The 16,878-nt window shown below is 63.4% G+C and overlaps 4 protein-coding genes across 5 annotated transcripts; 3 read left to right on the plus strand and 1 right to left on the minus strand.

Annotated features, from left to right (window-relative positions):
* Positions 1-2,077, minus strand: CHLRE_03g183250v5 (uncharacterized protein). Its single transcript, XM_043061070.1, has 6 exons — positions 1,925-2,077; positions 1,618-1,755; positions 1,352-1,415; positions 1,094-1,157; positions 855-899; positions 1-752 (listed from the first exon to the last, which is right to left on the minus strand). The coding sequence occupies exons 1-6, from the start codon at positions 1,938-1,940 to the stop codon at positions 708-710; spliced, it is 372 nt and encodes a 123-aa protein (XP_042926199.1). The 5' UTR covers positions 1,941-2,077; the 3' UTR covers positions 1-707.
* Positions 2,078-2,176: 99 nt separating this feature from the next.
* On the plus strand, positions 2,177-4,790 carry CHLRE_03g183300v5 (uncharacterized protein). 2 transcript variants are annotated; one of them, XM_043061071.1, is made up of 7 exons: positions 2,177-2,368; positions 2,465-2,517; positions 2,610-2,711; positions 2,948-3,002; positions 3,191-3,341; positions 3,561-3,675; positions 3,839-4,790. In XM_043061071.1, the coding sequence occupies exons 1-7, from the start codon at positions 2,293-2,295 to the stop codon at positions 3,899-3,901; spliced, it is 615 nt and encodes a 204-aa protein (XP_042926201.1). In that variant the 5' UTR covers positions 2,177-2,292; the 3' UTR covers positions 3,902-4,790. The 2 variants fall into 2 exon arrangements, with proteins under 2 accessions (XP_042926201.1, XP_042926200.1); XM_043061072.1 differs by having other exon boundaries at positions 3,278-3,341.
* Positions 4,791-5,036: 246 nt separating this feature from the next.
* Positions 5,037-13,448, plus strand: CHLRE_03g183350v5 (uncharacterized protein). Its single transcript, XM_043061073.1, has 18 exons — positions 5,037-5,199; positions 5,482-6,583; positions 6,850-7,248; positions 7,426-7,506; positions 7,766-7,842; positions 7,956-8,048; positions 8,292-8,422; positions 8,512-8,603; positions 8,767-8,957; positions 9,059-9,230; positions 9,486-9,719; positions 9,979-10,101; positions 10,278-10,403; positions 10,642-10,751; positions 11,003-11,169; positions 11,362-11,460; positions 11,863-12,086; positions 12,290-13,448. The coding sequence occupies exons 1-18, from the start codon at positions 5,150-5,152 to the stop codon at positions 13,145-13,147; spliced, it is 4,329 nt and encodes a 1,442-aa protein (XP_042926202.1). The 5' UTR covers positions 5,037-5,149; the 3' UTR covers positions 13,148-13,448.
* Positions 13,449-13,517: 69 nt separating this feature from the next.
* CHLRE_03g183400v5 (uncharacterized protein) lies at positions 13,518-15,791 on the plus strand. Its single transcript, XM_001702877.2, has 6 exons — positions 13,518-13,755; positions 13,846-13,957; positions 14,147-14,236; positions 14,521-14,628; positions 15,014-15,155; positions 15,341-15,791. Exons 1-6 carry the CDS (start codon positions 13,649-13,651, stop codon positions 15,481-15,483), a joined length of 702 nt encoding a protein of 233 aa, XP_001702929.1. The 5' UTR covers positions 13,518-13,648; the 3' UTR covers positions 15,484-15,791.
* The last annotated feature ends 1,087 nt before the right edge of the window (positions 15,792-16,878 follow it).

Here is a 16,878-nt window from a genome sequence, read left to right on the forward strand (position 1 = left end):
ACCGTACAGTCTACCGGCCTCGCGGAGTCGCGGAGTTGCAGGGGCACTCCCTCTGCCTTGCCAATCTATCGTATGTCTCAAGACAGCTTGCACCATTGCACGCCGAGCGCGTTGCAGAGCACACCTCGGATCCCGGCATGCGCCACACCGCCTTCAGTGTCGGGCAACATGTCACGGTTACTGCTAAACAAGAGCTTGAAGCTGCCCGCTTCCTCTGAGCCCGTACTGCTCCGTCTGAAAGAATGACTGACAGCTTATTCCCTGCGTACCGTATTCCTGGTCCAGTGCTACCGCATGGTCCCAAATATGGTCCGGGCAACAGCGCCGCCATCCACTCGCAAGTGCAGCGCTGATGTTCCGCGCGTTTGCACACCGACTGCCACATAGCATATAGTCGGGCCTCCATCCTTGTTCTTATCACACAAACTACACCACAACCCGGTGCCCCAACCTGTCCCTGTAGGGGTCATGCTGCCAAATCATGCCAACAGCAGTCATAGTCACAGCCGGCTCGTCCATACCACCATATGCGCATCTCGGCTTCAAAGTCAATGGAGAATACCATATTCCTCCAGTCCTCCCATCTTCCACGAGCCAGAGCCAGCGCCTCCAGAGGGCGCGACATCCTTTGAACTACCGAAACAAGACGTAGGAATCGTCCGTGTACGAGCCCCTTAATTCAAAGCGTATGCAAAACACCAGGCACATCAGTAGATGTGCTTCAAGCTGCTCTTCTTCTGCTTCAACGCCACCTGCAGAAGGTACAGGGAATGCACAGGCACGATGTACAGGTGAGTGATGTCGTGCCGAAAGGTGTCGCGCTGTTAAAACCCGCCTCAAAGCAGCAGCCTCACCTTTGTCCCCACCCTCACCACCACCTTGTCCGCGCGAGCGGTGGCCTGCAAGGCACAATTAAGATCCACTCAAACCCAGGCAGCAGGAAAAGCGAGGGACCCCGACGTCCTTGCTTTGACCCATGACACCACAGGAGCACGCACAGCTGGCACGCAAACAGGCAGTCTAGCGGGCCGTTCATCTGCCTCACATTGCCTTTAGGATCCCTGCTCAGACCGTGTCTACAATTGCTACATACCTTCTCCGCAAGTTTTGCTTTCCGCAGCTTCTGTGTCTTTGTCCGTTGCCCGCGCACAGCCTTCCTGCAAAGCATATTGGCACAGACTCAGCTTACCAGTGCCGGCGTTGGGCCATTGGCCCGTGTGCCATTACAGAGCTACCATCCTCCGGCGGGTACTCATTTGTTGGAGCAGGAGGCCAAAGTTGTGCATCGGTTTGTGTTACGCCAGGCTGCGACACCACAAGTGCGAAAGCCACGCACGCGCCGCGCACTCACATGGACGATTTCTGCACGCCCAGACCGCTCTTGGCTGCTTTGGACCCATCACCGGTGTCCATGTCTGTAGAGCGAGACACCACATGTCAGTACGGAGTGACTCATTGAACTTCCAGAACGCTCCGTTCTCATCATAACCGCAAGCGCAGAGGTGTCCACCCCAACCGCAGCACCACATGCGGCGCCCCCTAGCAGCCTGGGGTATGGTAAACAATGTGGATAGGAGCAGCATTCCCAGGCATTTGTTGCAGCATGCTAAAGCGTACCTGCTTCAGCTGCGCCCGCCTCGGAAGACTTCTTCTCATCGTCCAGCGCCATTGCCGAGACGCCGGTCATCCAGCCAGCCCCCTCCTCCTTCTTATCAAAGAAGTCATCGAACTCCGACTTCTTGTTCTTCTTCTTGTCTGCAAGGGTGGGGCCATTCGGGTGACCGGGCCGGCGCGCGCGGTGGCTGGGGTGGCACACTCGGGGTGTCGACAGTTCGGGGCACGGTCCGCGCTGCTGACGCGCCGCCAAAACCCTTGTCTCGCATCCGCCGCAACCCCTCGACGGCCTGCCATGCACCAGACTTACTTGACTTCTTGCCCATGGTTCAATAACAAATGAGAAGGCAAAAATGATAGAGAACGGCGAGGCGTTGCGACTAATTAGTCTGATTCGGGTATCCTTGCCTGTGTCTTTCACTCTCGCCTGGTTTGTGAAAAGGACATAACAGGTAGACTGATATTGTTTCTAGCCCTTTAAAGAGCTTTGAGCTAGGTGTTTCAGTCTCCGCATGGGACTGGCCCCATTCCGAAGAAGCTTGCAAAGAAATTCCTTCGGCATCCCTGCAAAGTTGTCTGCTGACGCTTCCTGACGCTCTGAAATACGGTCCGCGGCCTAGCAAGCCTCGGCCCTGACTTCCAGAATCATATCCGCAGCATAGCGACCGACATCCCACAATGCAGCTCCAGAAGCGCGCTGCCGGCCTGCGCGCCGCGTCCAGCCGTCGCAGCACTGTGCGCGTGTGCGCGCAGGGTGAGCGCGGCAGCGGGTTCTCCGGTATCGGCCGCTTCGGTCGCTTTCTTTCGCTCGCTCCCGCGCTTACAAACTCCCGGTTCGTATGATGCGCAGCCCAAGTGGCCACGGTCACCGCGCGCCCGGCCGTTCGCAGCGTCGAGCACGAGGTGACTCAAGCGAAAAGCGCGCTGCGGAACCTCCGACTTCCATGGGCCAACTGTGATGCTGAAGAAGCCTTCTCCCGCTCGTGAGTTTGCAGGTGCCCGCTGAGCTGGATGTGGAGGCGATGTACAAACGCCTTGAGGCCCGCTCAAAGGCCCTGATTCAGCTGGAGGAGCGCGAGTCTTCGACCTACCCCAAGGCAAGGCCGCACCGCTCATTCTGCATCGTTGCCGCGCTTGCACGTGCCATGGCGCATTCTTTATATCATGAACCGGTTTGATGTTTTAGTGCAGCACCGCTTGTAGCGCGCAAACGGCAGCGGTTGGTGCTCGCCGTCCTGTGTTCGGGGAAACAACGGGGCGGATGGGCTGCACGGTCATTGACCAGCCAGAGCCCAACGCCTGAGTCCCCACACCGACACCTTTTTCCACGCAGGTCAAGTTCACCCTGAAGCAGAAGGTTGGCCTGGGCGAGTGCTGGAAGATCGTGGGTGAGTGCAGGCTGGTGCGGAGGCCAGCAAGGCCCACGGGCGTTGCGGATTTCGCAGGAACGACCCGAATGCAACGTCATCAGCGCCGCCAATGCCGTAGTTGCATGTTCTGCACTGACTGGGGGCAAGGATCCTGGTGTCTACCAGACGGGTGTTGCACTCGCTCCTGTACTCCTCTCAGACACCAGCTTCTAGCGTTTGTTTGCTTGGTTGTTCGGTTGCGTCTGTCTCACACATTGCGTTGGTGGCGCTCTGTATCCTCGTGGACACCACAGGTATGTGCCCCGAGCTGGGCCGCATGAAGCCCGAGGTGGCGCCCTACATGCAGTGGACCAACGGGTAGGTGCTGAATGCGGGCCCGGGGGGTGGTGCAGGGCAAGGTCTCACAGGGAAGGAGTGCCTCTTGTTCAACATGGAGTGGCATGGAGTTGCATGGCCAAGCCAGTGCATGGGGAGTTGCGAGTGCGGCCTGGGGAGGGTGAACGTTCGGGAGACAGTGTGGCGCGCGGCTCGCTGACCTCGTCGTGCTGCGCCCTATGGCGGCTTCGTTTGCAACAGTGACGTGTGGACTCTGGAGGCCAAGATGCGCCCCGGCACCTACGAGTTCAAGGCCGTGCTGCGCAAGCCTGACGGCTCGTACCTGTGGGAGGACGGCAAGGACCGCGTGCTCGAGGTGCGCGAGCGGAGCCTGGGTTGGGGCTGGCGGGGAAAGCCAGATGGGGGCGTCGTTTTCGCTGGCTATGTAGGGCGGCCTAGGTCGGAGTGCGCGCCCTCCCATGTTCATGATGAGATGGCTGACGCAGGTACATATCACCCGGACGTGATGCTTCTCGCAGGTTCCCTTTGGCGCCTCGGGCAAGAACGTGGAGCTGACCAACATCAAGTTCCCCGGTGCCTAAGGCCCCGCCGCGACAGACCGCTGAGCCCTGGCTGCTCCGGGCCGTGATGTAACGACGCGTTGAAAGTTGGAAAGAGGCTGAACCAGCCCGGGCTGGCCTTGAATTTGCATACCCGGCATTATGTTGTTGACTGCATGACGCCCACAACCAACCCCTGGTGGTGCATTGCATGCTGGCGCTCACCCCACGACGCGGCTTCCGCGGGCTTTGATGAGCATGGTGGTACGGGGGTTCGAGACAACGCAGGCACGACTACGCGCGCACGCGCGCACGCGCGCACGCGCGCACGCGCGCACGCGCGCACGCGCAGCGCCCAGACCCAAGTTTTGACAAGTATGCTATTCTTTAAGTATCATTTGTCGCAGTGTTGTGCAGTTGCTTGAAGACTTCGTGACAGGCGCTGAGGCTGTGTACGTATTGCTGTATGATAAAATGCGGTTCTAGTAGTGAGGGACGCTGCCTCCGGATCAGGCATTGCGGCTGTGGCTGCGTGGCAGGGCAATGTAGCGCCGTAGTTGGCGCTCGCGCTTGTCGCCGCAGCACTGCCTCTGTCGAACTCTGGGTGGCAGAGCAAGGTTGCTGGTGTTGTGATGGAGCTTTTCAGCCGCGCAGGTACGCGATGGCTTGGCTCCAGTTTCCATGGATTTTGGGTCAAGGGGGTCCTGAGTGGTGCAGAAGAGCAAGGGCAGGTGATACGGGCAGTAAGTTGCGCCCGAGAGAAGAGGAGAGAAGCTTGAGCCGAGAACGGTTAACGAGGGCGGACGCCCCGACAGGGGTGCATACTGGCGTGTGGGGACGCGACCTTGGCAAGAGGCCCTAGTGCACTAGGGGGGCATGTCGCACTTGTGGGGGAGGGCACTGCACGAGGGCACTGTAACGGTGCGAGGACGCCTGCTCTTGCCTTGAATTGATATTTACATCTCTCCGCTCATATCCGTCGGGCAGCTGCACACTTTCTGGTGCAGCTGGCTGTGAGCACATTCCAGGGATGGCTCAACGAAAGCAGCAGATTGGTCGGGGTGCAGCACCAGCTGGGATCCCCCCCGGTTGGATCCAAACCGGGTCCTCCTTCAAATTCTGGTGCCAGCGCAGTACAAGCTTCATCGCTATAACAGTTTATACAACAATACAACCAAATGTCGAGCTAGCGCTTCAAATACCAGTCCACACGAAGAGATGGTTCGGGAGTTGCTCGGCGAGCTGCCCCTGAACGCGCTGCCTACGCCTCAAATAAAGCAGCCAGGCAAGATGCCTACCTCACAAGTCCTCACGGCGAGCGCAACGAAGCTACCGGACAGGTGCGAGGGATGGCGCGTCAGGCCTGGCTAGGACCAGAACAGCCCTCCGTCCTGTCCCCTCTGGCGCACACATTCATCCAGTGTCGCTGGGCTGGTAACTAACCAATCGGTGTTGCACTGAACCGTCTGCGGGGGTGGAATGGGGGGGGGGTGCGTGTGCTGGGGGGGCTTGTGAGTGCGGCGGGCAGTTTTCCATACACTCGGCAACCCCCCACCTGCACAACCCCCCACTCCCACCTGGCACTGATCCGCTTTCCGCCGCTATGTACTCGCACCTCGCAGTGAGGGCAGCGAGGAGGGCCTGGAAGACTTCAGCTCCGGAGATGAGGTAGCTGCCAAGGCCCCCGCGCAGGTGGCGGCCCCGCAGCAGCACAGCAAGCTGCGCCGCCTGGTGCGAGGCGGCGTCACCTCGGGCGCGACAGCCACCGCCCAAGCAAAGCAGCCCCCGCTGCCGCAGCAACAGCAACATCAACAACACCAACAACAGCAGCAACAGCCGCAGGCGAAGAACCAGGCTTCATCTAGGGGCTCATTGTCACCCGATGACGACTTGCTAGCGGGTTTCTCCAATCTTGTCCTGGGCTCTGGTCCCCGACCCGCGGCCCCTAGTGGCTCCGGCGCGTTGCCGGCCAAGCCCACCTCCGCCATTGCCGCCACTGCAACCAGCTCCTACACCTCAGCAGCCGGTGCAGCCGCGGCCGCGGCGGCCACCAGCGGCCAGGGCCGTGCAGGCCGCCAGGTTGGTGCGCCGGCGGCGGCAGTGCTTGTGCCGGCGTTCGTCGCTGGCAGGGAAGAGCAGGGGGACGACGAGGAGGAGGAAGATCTGGATGACTCTGACTCCCAGGACGAGGTGGAAGATGATGAGGGCAGTGATGACGGCTCAAAGTTGTCGCCTTCGCCGCCCCCGCGCCGGCCCGCTTGCTGCAACAGCAGCGGCGCAGCTCCACCTGCAGCCCAGCGACAGCCGCACCAGCCGCCGCTGGAGCAGAGGTCGGTGGCGCCCTCGAGTCTGTTCACTCAGCGTCAACAGCATGGGCAGAGCGTCAGCAGCGATACTGACGGCGACAGCGACGGCGGCCGCGGCGGCCGTGACGATGGCAGTGATGATGATGCGGAGGAGCGGGCATTCTTTGAGCGCATTGCGCCATCAGCAGACGCCGTGCACAAGGCAACCGCGGCCGCCGCCGCTGGTGCGGCTGCCGCCAAGGACCCCGCCCAGGAGCCGGGGGCGCTGGTGCTGCGGTCGGCTGTGGATCCAGGCCGGAAGCCGTATGTGCTGGCGGCGGGCGTGGCGTGCCGGCTGTACCCGCACCAGGTGGTGGGGGTGCGCTGGCTGTGGAGCCTGTACGACATGCAGCGCGGCGGCATCCTGGGAGACGACATGGTGAGGGGTAGGGGCGGGGCGAGGGAGCAAGGGATGCGATCGGGTGCCGGCAGCAAGGCAGCATTGTCCGGCAAGCAGGTTCTCCTGCTCGATCCCGCGGCGACTGGTGCCCGCCATCACCGGCCGTGATGCCGCGAAGCCTTTTGAGTCTTTGTTGGAGCAATCGAACGGCACGACCCAACAAGGTCACGCCCTGTGGTTATGGCTCCCTCAATCCTAACACGCTGACACGCCCCTCCCTTGCCGCGACACACCCACTCCGAAAGGGCCTGGGCAAGACCATGCAGTGCGCCGCCTTCCTGGCCGGGCTGCTGGGTTCGGGCCTGGCCCGTCGCGCGCTCATCATCGCACCCAAGACCCTGCTGCCACACTGGGCCAAGGAGCTGCGCGTGTGCGGACTGGCCGGCCTGACCAAGGAGTACTTCGGAAGCAGCGTGGCGGAGCGGAATGCTGCGCTGCGCGCCGTGGCAGGCGGCGGCGGCGGCGGCTACGGCGGCGGCGCCGCCGGGCGCGGCGTGCTGGTGACCACGTACGGCATGGTGCAGCACAATGCGGAGGAGCTGACGGGGCCGCGCGACGCGCTGCGGGGTTCGGCGGCGGCGGCGCGCGGCGAGCAGGAATTCTGCTGGGACGTGGTGCTACTGGACGAGGGGCACAAGATCAAGGCAGGGCCGTGTGGGGTTGGGCATGGTTGGCGGTGGGCTCATGAGCTGTGTGCGTGGGTGTCCTTGGGTGGCAGTGCAGCCAGGCATTGCATAGTCTGTGTCATGTGCCACAGCGGCTGTGTGCTTTACAGCGTGCTGGCATCAATGCCGCCGGCGTTGTCCATTCCATTGCAACAGAACCCCAAGATGAAGCTGGTGGAGCAGCTGCGCAAGCTGCCGGCGCGCGTGCGTGTCATCATCAGCGGCACGCCCATCCAGGTGCGGCCGGGCGCAGGGGGGCTCGCAGGGAGCCACCCCACACACTGGCTTGCTTAGCTCGCTTGGCCCGCTCGGCGTACAGCTGGCACTGGTGCGCACGCACCACCATCGCCTTCCCCTGCCATCCATTCGCCTCGTCGACACGCCTGTTCGCACACACACGCACGCACACACACACGCTCGGTATTGGTAGGTATCCGTACGTAAATCCGGCGTCATCTGGGCGGGCTTTCGTTTCCTTTTCAACACATCGTTACAGAACAACCTGATGGAGATGCACAGCCTGTTCGACTTCACCACCGAGGGGCTCCTGGGGGACGCCCGCGCCTTCAAGACGTGAGCCCGCGCGTTTTGCTGTTTGCTGTAGCTGGTACCTGGTCCCAGCTTGAAGCGCTAGGCGCTGCATTATGTCCTGACTCTCGGCCACTTATATATGCTGTGGACCCCAGGAACTACGAGCGGCCCATCACCAAGGGCCTGGACAAGGAGGCAACAGCGCGGGAGCGCCAGACCGGCGCCGCCATCGCCGCGGCGCTCAGGAGGTGCGCAGGCGCCCGGGCGTTGGCAGGATTGCCGTTAGGCCGGCGTTGTGTAAGTGAGGGGGCAACAAGGCATGATGACAATAGCACGGCAGCCAACTCGGTCCTCGCGCGTCCCGCTCCCTTCCGCACATTACCCAAACGCACCCCAGCTTCCGTGCAACGCTGCTGCCGCTTCTATTGCCGCTGCTGCTGCTGCCGCTGCCGCTGCCATTGCCGCCGCTGCTGCCGCTGCTACCGATGCAGCCGCCTGGAGCCGTTCTTCCTGCGCCGCGAGAAGAGGGACGTCCTCACAGGCAAGGGTGACGACGACAAGGCGGCTGGCGGCGAGGGCGGCAAGGCGCACGAAGGCGGCGCCCAGGACGCAGCTGCCGCAGGTGAGACTGTGATCATGCACACAGTGCGTTTGGCCATGTGTCCATAAGGGCTTCGCTCTGAGGCTTTTCCCTACTTCACAAACGAGCAGGCCCCAGCACGTCGGGCTCTGGGACGGCGGCAGCGGCAGGCGGTGGTGGTGCCCAGGCCCGCGCTCAGAGCTTGCCGCGCAAGAACGACCTGGTAGGTGTGGGATTGACGAACAGCACCGCGTGTCCTGATGTGCTCCCAGGCACTTGCACGCTGAGGCGAACAATGGGCCCACCCGCCATTGCCCTGCCGCAAATGCCTGCATCGGCCACACACACAAATACACAAACACGCATGCACAAATGCACGCCTGCAGGTGGTGTGGCTGCGGCTGACGCCGCTGCAGCGCAAGATCTACACGGCCTTCCTGCACACCGACAGCGTGAGGCAAGTGCTGAGCCACACCGCCTCGCCGCTGGCGGCCATTACGGTGCTCAAGAAGATCTGCGACCACCCCGCATTGCTCAGCGCCAATGCCGCCACGTCCGTCATCCGCGGCGCGCACAGGTGCGGTGCGGCGGGGGCAGCGGCGTTAGGAAAGGTGGCGTGTGGTGCTGCGCAAGGGCCGAGGTGTTGACAGCGCTGCCCCGTGGGGCCTGTGCTAGCAGGTGGGCTAACGACGCCAAGGGCGGCAAGGCCAAGGCTGCTGGAAAGGCCACAGGCCACCGGCGCACCTCTCTGGATGATTTCATCGTCGACTCGGACGAGGAGGAGGACGAACACGAGGAGGAGGAGGACGACGACGATGGGGACGAGGGGTCCCAGGCGGAAGAGGGCACGGTGAGCCGCTGCTGCTTGCGCTGGCGGGTTTCAGACGGCACTTGCCGCTCGCGATCGTGCATGTGTGCATAGTATTGCACGTTCGGTTGCAGCTACGGCGGGCAGCACACCGCGCCCGTTTGTCGTTCCTGGCCGTCGCGTTGGTGCGCCGCTGGTCCAGCTGGTCCACCGCCCTCCGGCCTCCTTCGTCGCAGCTCTGTCACTGCAGTCCTCACCTCGTCTCACCCCACACAGCCCACCCCATCTGCCGCGCAGGCGGACGACCTGACCGGCAACTTGACCGCCGAGTGGCTCTCCGACGAGGCGGGCGGCGGCGGCGACGTGTCCAGCGCCTCGCTGCACGCCGAGCTGGCCCGGGAGCTGGAGCAGCGCGGCGCGGAGGCCAGCTGCAAGAGCGCCTTTGTGCTGGCGCTGCTGGGGCGGCTGGCGGCGGCGGGGCACCGCACGCTCATTTTCAGCCAGTCCAAGGTCATGCTCAGCATCTTGGAGGTGTGCGGCGAGGGCGCGGGCACGTGTGGGTGTGAGATCTGCTGGAAGCGCAGTAGATATGGACATGCATGCACCAAGTGCCGTGTCTGTGCGATGTTCTCCAATGGCCCAGCCATGGTTTGTTGCTGATGCTCTTGTTGCTGCTGCTGCTGTGTGTGTGTGTGTGTGTGTGTGTGTGTGTGTGTGTGTGTGTGTGTGTGTGTGTGTGTGTGTGTGTGTGTGTGTGTGTGTGTGTGTGTGTGTGTGTGCATGCGCGCAGGCGGGTGTTCGCGCCATGGACCTGGAGTACTGCCGCATTGACGGTGACGTGGACGACCGCCAGGCGCACGTGGCGCGCTTCCAGAACAGCAAGACCATACCCGTGTTCCTGCTCACCTCGCAGGTGAGGAGGAGCAAAGACACCCAATCCCATACCGCCTACCCCTCTCCGGCTCACCCGGGACCAGTCTGGTGTCCTGTACCCTTGCCCTCACCTTGGTTGCCTACGGCGCCTTGCCAGCCCAAGCTATGCAAGCCCAAGCTGTTGACGTGCTGCGGCACCTCTGCTTGCCTGTGCAGGTGGGCGGCCTGGGTCTGACGCTGACGGCTGCGGACCGGGTCATCATCGTGGACCCCGCCTGGAACCCCTCCATCGACAATCAGTCCGTGGACCGAGCGTACCGCATGGGGCAGACACGGGACGTGGTGGGTATGCAGGGCACTGCGCGCGAGCTGCTGGGGGACTTGGGGTGACGGGTGGCCGCAGGGCAGCTTGCCGGCGGCATGTGGGCCCTGCCGGGTACCTGTGCTGTGGGCCAGCTTATCAAAAGGTTCTTTGGTGTCCTGCAACTCGCAGCCCGCAGCTGGCAGACCGAACACGGCACACATCAGCAACATGTTTTCAAAAGAACAAAGTGAAGCCTGTGTGTGTGTGGCACCACAGGTGGTGTACCGGCTAATCACGTGCGGCACGGTGGAGGAGAAGATCTACCGCAAGCAGGTGTTCAAGGGCGGCCTGTCGCGCACCGGCACCGAGGAGGGCATCCAGTTCAGGTGGGCACCGCGGCCGGGCCCGGCGGGTCGGGCCGGCCCACGACCGTATGCCTCCGAGTCTGCATGGCTGCATGGGGCAGTCTCCAGCTCCTGCCCGGCAGCCACCAGCACTTGGCGCCTGCTTCCCGTGTCGGCTCCCCGTGCATGCCCTCCATTTCAATGTGCATTCCTCGGCGTTTATTCCACACCGGGCACCCGGGGAACCTCCCGAGCTGGGCTTGACGCCACGCCATGCCGCGCCCTTCCCGCAGGTACTTCACCCAGACGGAGCTGAAAGACCTGTTCTCCGTCAGCAGCGAGGGCCTGCGCACCAGCAGCACGCAGCAGCAGCTGGACGGGCTGCACCGCCACCAGCGCAACGCCACGCAGCAGATGGAGGCGCATCTCGCGGAAGTCATGCGGATGGAGGGCGTGGCGGGTGAGGCGCGGGGGCGACACCAGCAGGCATGAGGAGCCAAGGGGCTGGGAGGGGGCCGCCCCTCGTCTCCGTGTGGTGTGGTGTCCTAGCGTACGGTGGCCAGGCCCCGGCCCAGCTCCGAAGTCCAGGCCGTGCACCCCACTAACCTCCAATGGACTCCACGCCCCCGCCGCGTGCCCACAACCCCTGCAGGCATCCATGACCACGACCTGCTGTTCAGCCAGCGGCCGCAGGAGGTGGCGCCCACCGCGCAGGAGGGCGACAAGATCCTCAGCCAAATGAGCCGCGGCGGTGAGCGTCTTTTAGTGTTTTCAGCACCCGTGAACACTTGTGCCCCCGCAGCGGTTCTGGAAGGATCTTATGACATCTGTTTCGTTTTAAGTAATTGAGGAGTGGGAGGTGGAAGACGAGGTCAAGATCAAGCAAACCATGCCGGTCATGGCCAGCGGCCGGAAAAGGTGGCACGGCAAGGGCGCCTCGGGGATCCTTGAGCAACGAGCGCACGCCACGATTCTGGGCAGCAGCTGAAGATCAGCGAGCTGCTGCTGCCCTTGCAGCCATTATACATTGCACCTGCAATGGACCATCTAGGCGCCCTGCGTCCCGGTGTTGCGTGGTGTCCACCCGGCGCAATGAACCCGTATCCTGCACCCCTGCATAACCTGCCTGGTGTGCCGTGCCTTGCCATGCCAGCGAGTGGCGGTGCCGCGGGCGTGGACGCGCTGGCAGATATGCTGGGCGCCGGCATGCGGCTGGGCGGCGCCGGCACTGCCGCCGGCGTCGCCGCAACCATGGCGGCGCTCAAGGAGCGGGCGGCGTTTGACGCGGCCCGGCGGAAGGTGGACGAGCTGCAGGCGAAAATTCGCAGCATTGAGAGGAGCAGCAACATCACCTTCATGCCCGATGGCGGAAAGAGGGTGAGTGCCTGGGGATGGGCAACCGGGGCGCCGCGTGCTGCAATCAGAAGGCGGAACAAGATGCGCCGGGGACGAGCTTGTCATGGGCTGGGGGAAACGAGCTCGGTCGCTTTGTTGGACCGCTGCGTTATGGCTGTGCATTTGACTTTGCACCTGTTCTGCGCCTCGGCGTTCTCTGCCCCGCATCCGAATGCACTCGTCAGCTGCTGGAGAGCAAGGCGGCGCTGCAACAGGAGCTCCAGCGCGCCCAGGCGGCACTGGCGGCGCTAGAGACCAGCGGTGGCAACAGCGGTGGCGCAGCCGCCAGCGGCAGCAGGGTCGGCGCGGCCGGAGGTGGCACCGCTCCAAAGCCACTGGGGAGGCCTGCTGCCGCTGCAGGCGGCGCTGGCGCTGCTGCAGGCGCTGGGGTAATGCCGAGCGGTGGCGGCGCTGGCGGTTTCGAGCCCCTGGCCCGCCCCGCAGCTTCTGCCGGCTCTGGTGCTCAACCGGCTGTGCCAGTCGCCGCGCCTTCGAACTTGCTGCGGCCTGTGCCGCAGCCCCAGCCGCGACCGCAGCCGCTGCAAGCTCCCGCTGCCCCGGCCCCTGCTGCTGCTCCACCAGCTCAGGTGGCTCCGGCTGCCAATCCTTCCGCCGCGGCTGCCCCCAGGGCTGCCTCCGGAACCGACGTGGCGCAGCCGGTCCGCCGCCTGGGATTTGGCCATGGCATCATGCACCGTGCGGCGGCAAACACTTTGAGCGGCGGTGGAGCCGCCAGCAGCAGCAGCGGCGGAGCTGCTGCCACGGGCGCCGCCGGCGCTGAGGCGGCGGCAGCGGCTCCCGCACCCCCGCGGGGCGTCGCGACGCGCCCGCCGCCGGTAGTCCACCTGGACAAGGAGGATGATGGGGACAAGGAGGGCTCGGTGGGTTACTACTCCGCTACCAGCAGCGCACTTGTGACCAGTAGCATCACAGGCCCGGGCGGGGCCGGTTCGGGAGCAGCTGCTGCGGCTGGCGAGTGCGGCGCCGCCGATGACGATGACGAAGCAACCAGCAAATGCATCGACCTCACGCTGTCGCCGTAAAGTTGCAGATGGCTGCTCTCATGATGAGAAAATGCGGGTATGCTCCCTTGCTCAAAGAGGGCGGCGACGCCTGCGTGTGAGGGTTATAAGGTGCAGGCGAATGGACCCGATGGGCGTGCGCGGGTGGTCTGCAGGTGCAAGGCGGTGCGCGCAGGATTGGCATGCTTGACAGTTGCAGTAATCAAATGTACGAACGGGCAGGTTGTTTATCCAAAGACTGCTGGATGAGGGTGTCCTAACCAGTCTCATGCGGGGGAGGCCGCGTGGTGGACTGAGGGCGGGTTCCGACCATGGGGGTCGATGCACGGCACGCGCGTGGGACAGGAGTCCCGGTTGAGAGGATTCATTTCCCGAAATGTTGGATTATAATATTTTGACTGTCAGAGCCACTCCTTCTCAGCATCCGACGAAGGCACGCAAAGCTCAATTTATAAACGGCTTGCACGGCCGGCTCTTGTGTTCCGAGCGGCAAGCCTAATTTCTGCCTTGTAACCACACGTCATGAAGCTTTCCACCTCTCTACAACGCTGCGAGCGGCCTGCGCTGACACGGCGCAAGGTCGCCAACAGCTCTCGCCGCGCATGCGTCGTCGTGAAGGCGGAGCAGAAGTGGGTCTTTCGAGACATATCCAAATTGCGTAGTGAGCTCGCAGATCTTCCGTCGCGGCCTGACACGCTGGGATGCTTGTCCCCAAACAGGGGTGATTTCTTCAGCGGGATAAAGGCCGTCGCAAAGAAGGTGCAGGGATCGCTCCCTATCGTTGGCCTTGTCTCGCGTCTCGCAGCGCCGGAGGGCGGCTTTGACGAGCTGGTGGGTATGTCGGCAGGGGCGGTTGCGTGTCGGGGGCAAAGGGTGTTGCGGCGGCGGGATACCCAAGGCGGGATACCTGCGCGAGCCAACTTGGCTTTGGCCTTTAGGCTTACTCGGCACTTTCCTCGGCGCTATGGTGGTACAGCACTGGTGCAATGCGGGCTCTTTGCAACGCGCGCCGCTGCGCAGGCGTACCCGGAGTTCTGCCGGGCAATGATTGACAAGTGCCCAGTCAGCTACCGGATAGCGCAGGCGGAGATGGAGAAGAAGTATGGCAAGGTGAGGCACTGTGGTTGGACCTGGGGATGCATACAGTATGGCGCAATGCTTGCACTGAGGCTGGGTGGCCCTGGAGCTGCCGGGTTGGAGTCCCCAGCTGAGTAGCTGGCGCCGCCCTTTCTGCGGTGCGGTTGCCCATGTGCATGTTACGTGCCTTTCTTTGGTGCGTGTTCGGCACGCCGCATTGCGAACCCTCAATGCGCCGGCTTGAAGGAAGGAAGCACCTGGCAGCACGTCAGCTCACAAGCTAGCGCTTTGCCTTGCACGCGCCCCCACCCTCGTAGCCCGCCAACAGCCGCTGGATCCTGCTGGTGCTGTGGATGACTAAGATGGGCGTGGGGCTGGTACCAGCCAAGGACATCATCTCGGCCAGCCGCCGCCTGCGCGTCACGGTGGGCCAGCATAGGGGCGGGCTGGGGTTGTCAGCGAGTGGGGTGTCACGGGCTGGGAGCGGAAGGCGAGGGCGAGGGTGAGGGCGTTGAGGAATGTAAAAGGGGCTGCGGGACAGGGCGGTAGCAGGGCGGCAGGAGGGGTGCCGTAAAAGAGAAGGGCCCCGCTTGCTTGCAGCGTTTGGAGGCCGGGATGCAGATGCGTTGCCTGAACCGCCGTGTTGCTTGGGCAACCGAGCAGCTGGGCTGCTTTGGAGCACTCGTTTTCGGCAGGCCTCAAGCACCCGTGCCGGACTGCAAACCTGTTCTGCTTTGTCCTCTCTCAAGTGCTGCTCAACACCGCCAGCTCCGCACGCTGCCCCGCCCCCGTATCCCCTATCCTGCGCAGCAAGACATTGAGATTGAGATGGACCGCTTCGAGCAGGCCAAGGCGGGCGTGCTCAAGAAGTACAGCATGGTGTCGCGGCCGGAGGGCAAGCTGGAGGACCAGCTGGGGGTGGCGGTGGACGCGCTGTGCACGCTCTGCATTGGTGGGTGCGACTGTGCTGGTGTTCGTGGTGCTGGCACTGGTGCAGGAGAGGTGCTGGAGTATTGGGTATACGGTAACAAGGTGACAAAGTGTGGAAGCAGCGATGTGCCTGCGGCGCTGCTCTCTGCACTTCGTGTACCTTGAAGCGCCCGCCTCCGCCCTCAATCCCCGTCCTTGCGTGCGCAGGGCTTAAGGACGGCGAGGCAGTGCCGGAGCCGGCGGTGCCGCTGCTGCGGGACATTGTGGGCGGGGCGTTCCCGGAGGCGCCCGCGGCGGCAGTGGAGGCGGCGGTGTCGGGACGGGCGAGCCGGGCAGTGACGTACTCGTAAGGAGTGGCTGGTGTGTAAACACGTGTGTGTGGGTGACGGGGGGGGGAGCCTTCTAATATCTTGAAAGTGTTTCGTGCGATTCATACACGCTTCTGGGCTTGAAGGGCACAGCGGAACAGGAGTGCAAACATAACGGCGCAGCCTGTGTGTGCGTGTATTACGATACCGTATCATGCGCAGTCACCGCCTCTCAACTTTTGGGTGCCGTAATAAGCCGGTAACTGACAGACAGCAGACTGGTGAGTTGCGAAGCCATGGTTCTATCATCTGGAGGAGCAGTGACAAACACCATGTAAGCGACACGCTCTGCGGGGATGCCAACCATGCCTCATCGGTAGCCCTCCTACACCGGGCCTGTCATCGCCTATACTAGGCATAGACCAAACACATGATTGCTTCGTGTGGGGCCTGTGGGCGCGATAGATCCTGGGACGCCCCCGGTCGGCTGGACAGTAACTCTGTACAGGTCTGGGTCCGGCGTCCACCTGCACCCTGACCAAACCTGCCACTGCCCCTGCAGGTGCAGATGCAGGTGTGGGCAGGGGCAGGGGCAGGGGCAGGGGCAGGTTTGGGCGGGGACAGGTGCAGGTTTGGGCGGGGGCAGGTGCAACTTTGGGCAGGGGCAGGGGCAGGGGCAGGTTTGGGCGGGGACAGGTGCAGATTTGGGCGGGGGCAGGTGCAGGTTTGGGCGGGGGCAGGTGCAGGTTTGGGCGGGGGCAGGGGCAGGTTTGGGCGGGGACAGGTGCAGGTTTGGGCAGGGGCAGGTGCAGGTTTGGGCGGGGGCAGGTGCAGGTTTGGGCGGGGCAAGTTTGGGCAGGGGCAGGTGCAGGTTTGGGCAGGGGCAGGTGCAGGTTTGGGCGGGGGCAGGTGCAGGTTTGGGCGGGGGCAGGGGCAGGTTTGGGCGGGGACAGGTGCAGGTTTGGGCAGGGGCAGGTGCAGGTTTGGGCGGGGGCAGGTGCAGGTTTGGGCGGGGCAAGTTTGGGCAGGCGGGGCAGATGCAGGTTTGGGCAAGGGCAGGGTCAGGTTTGGGCGGGGGCAGGGGCAGGTGCAGGTTTGGGCGGGGGCAGGGGTTTGAGGATGACACGGCCATAGCCTAGCTAGGTGTCCCTGTTGTCCCCTGTGAAACAGGAACCGCGACCTGAACGCTGCGGCAAACATCCGCCTCATCACCGCGTGCGTGGAGGACGGCACGCCATGGCCAGCAGCGCTGAGCAGGCCCAGCCGGATTAGTGGCAGTGGTGTCCGGATTAGCGATGGCGGGTTATGGGGTGCGTGTGTGCTGCAGCGTGTGTGTGCAGAGTATCCCCAGCCGTCCGGCCTAGGTCCGTGATGTGAGGAGCTAGATAGGTTGATCCTGTCTCAGCGCTAGCCCTCTTACCCCGTCCTGAGTCGTCG

This window comes from Chlamydomonas reinhardtii, chromosome 3, assembly GCF_000002595.2.
Source record: "Chlamydomonas reinhardtii strain CC-503 cw92 mt+ chromosome 3, whole genome shotgun sequence".
Lineage (NCBI taxonomy): Eukaryota > Viridiplantae > Chlorophyta > Chlorophyceae > Chlamydomonadales > Chlamydomonadaceae > Chlamydomonas > Chlamydomonas reinhardtii.

Bases quoted from the DNA above. Each gene is read 5' to 3' on its own strand.
- CHLRE_03g183350v5 (XM_043061073.1), top strand. From the start codon at position 5,150: ATGCCTACCTCACAAGTCCTCACGGCGAGCGCAACGAAGCTACCGGAC. The intron at 7,249-7,425 runs GCAGGGCCGTGT...CCATTGCAACAG, and splicing joins ACGAGGGGCACAAGATCAAG to AACCCCAAGATGAAGCTGGT. The intron at 11,170-11,361 runs GTGAGGCGCGGG...CAACCCCTGCAG, and splicing joins GCGGATGGAGGGCGTGGCGG to GCATCCATGACCACGACCTG.
- CHLRE_03g183400v5 (XM_001702877.2), top strand. From the start codon at position 13,649: ATGAAGCTTTCCACCTCTCTACAACGCTGCGAGCGGCCTGCGCTGACA. The intron at 13,756-13,845 runs GTGGGTCTTTCG...GTCCCCAAACAG, and splicing joins GTCGTGAAGGCGGAGCAGAA to GGGTGATTTCTTCAGCGGGA. The intron at 13,958-14,146 runs GTGGGTATGTCG...GCCGCTGCGCAG, and splicing joins AGGGCGGCTTTGACGAGCTG to GCGTACCCGGAGTTCTGCCG.
- CHLRE_03g183300v5 (XM_043061071.1), top strand. From the start codon at position 2,293: ATGCAGCTCCAGAAGCGCGCTGCCGGCCTGCGCGCCGCGTCCAGCCGT. The intron at 2,712-2,947 runs GCAAGGCCGCAC...TTTTCCACGCAG, and splicing joins AGTCTTCGACCTACCCCAAG to GTCAAGTTCACCCTGAAGCA. The intron at 3,003-3,190 runs GTGAGTGCAGGC...CTCAGACACCAG, and splicing joins CGAGTGCTGGAAGATCGTGG to CTTCTAGCGTTTGTTTGCTT.
- CHLRE_03g183250v5 (XM_043061070.1), bottom strand. The intron at 1,158-1,351 runs GTGAGTGCGCGG...TATGCTTTGCAG, and splicing joins GGCGTGCAGAAATCGTCCAT to GAAGGCTGTGCGCGGGCAAC. The intron at 900-1,093 runs GTATGTAGCAAT...TGTGCCTTGCAG, and splicing joins AAGCAAAACTTGCGGAGAAG to GCCACCGCTCGCGCGGACAA.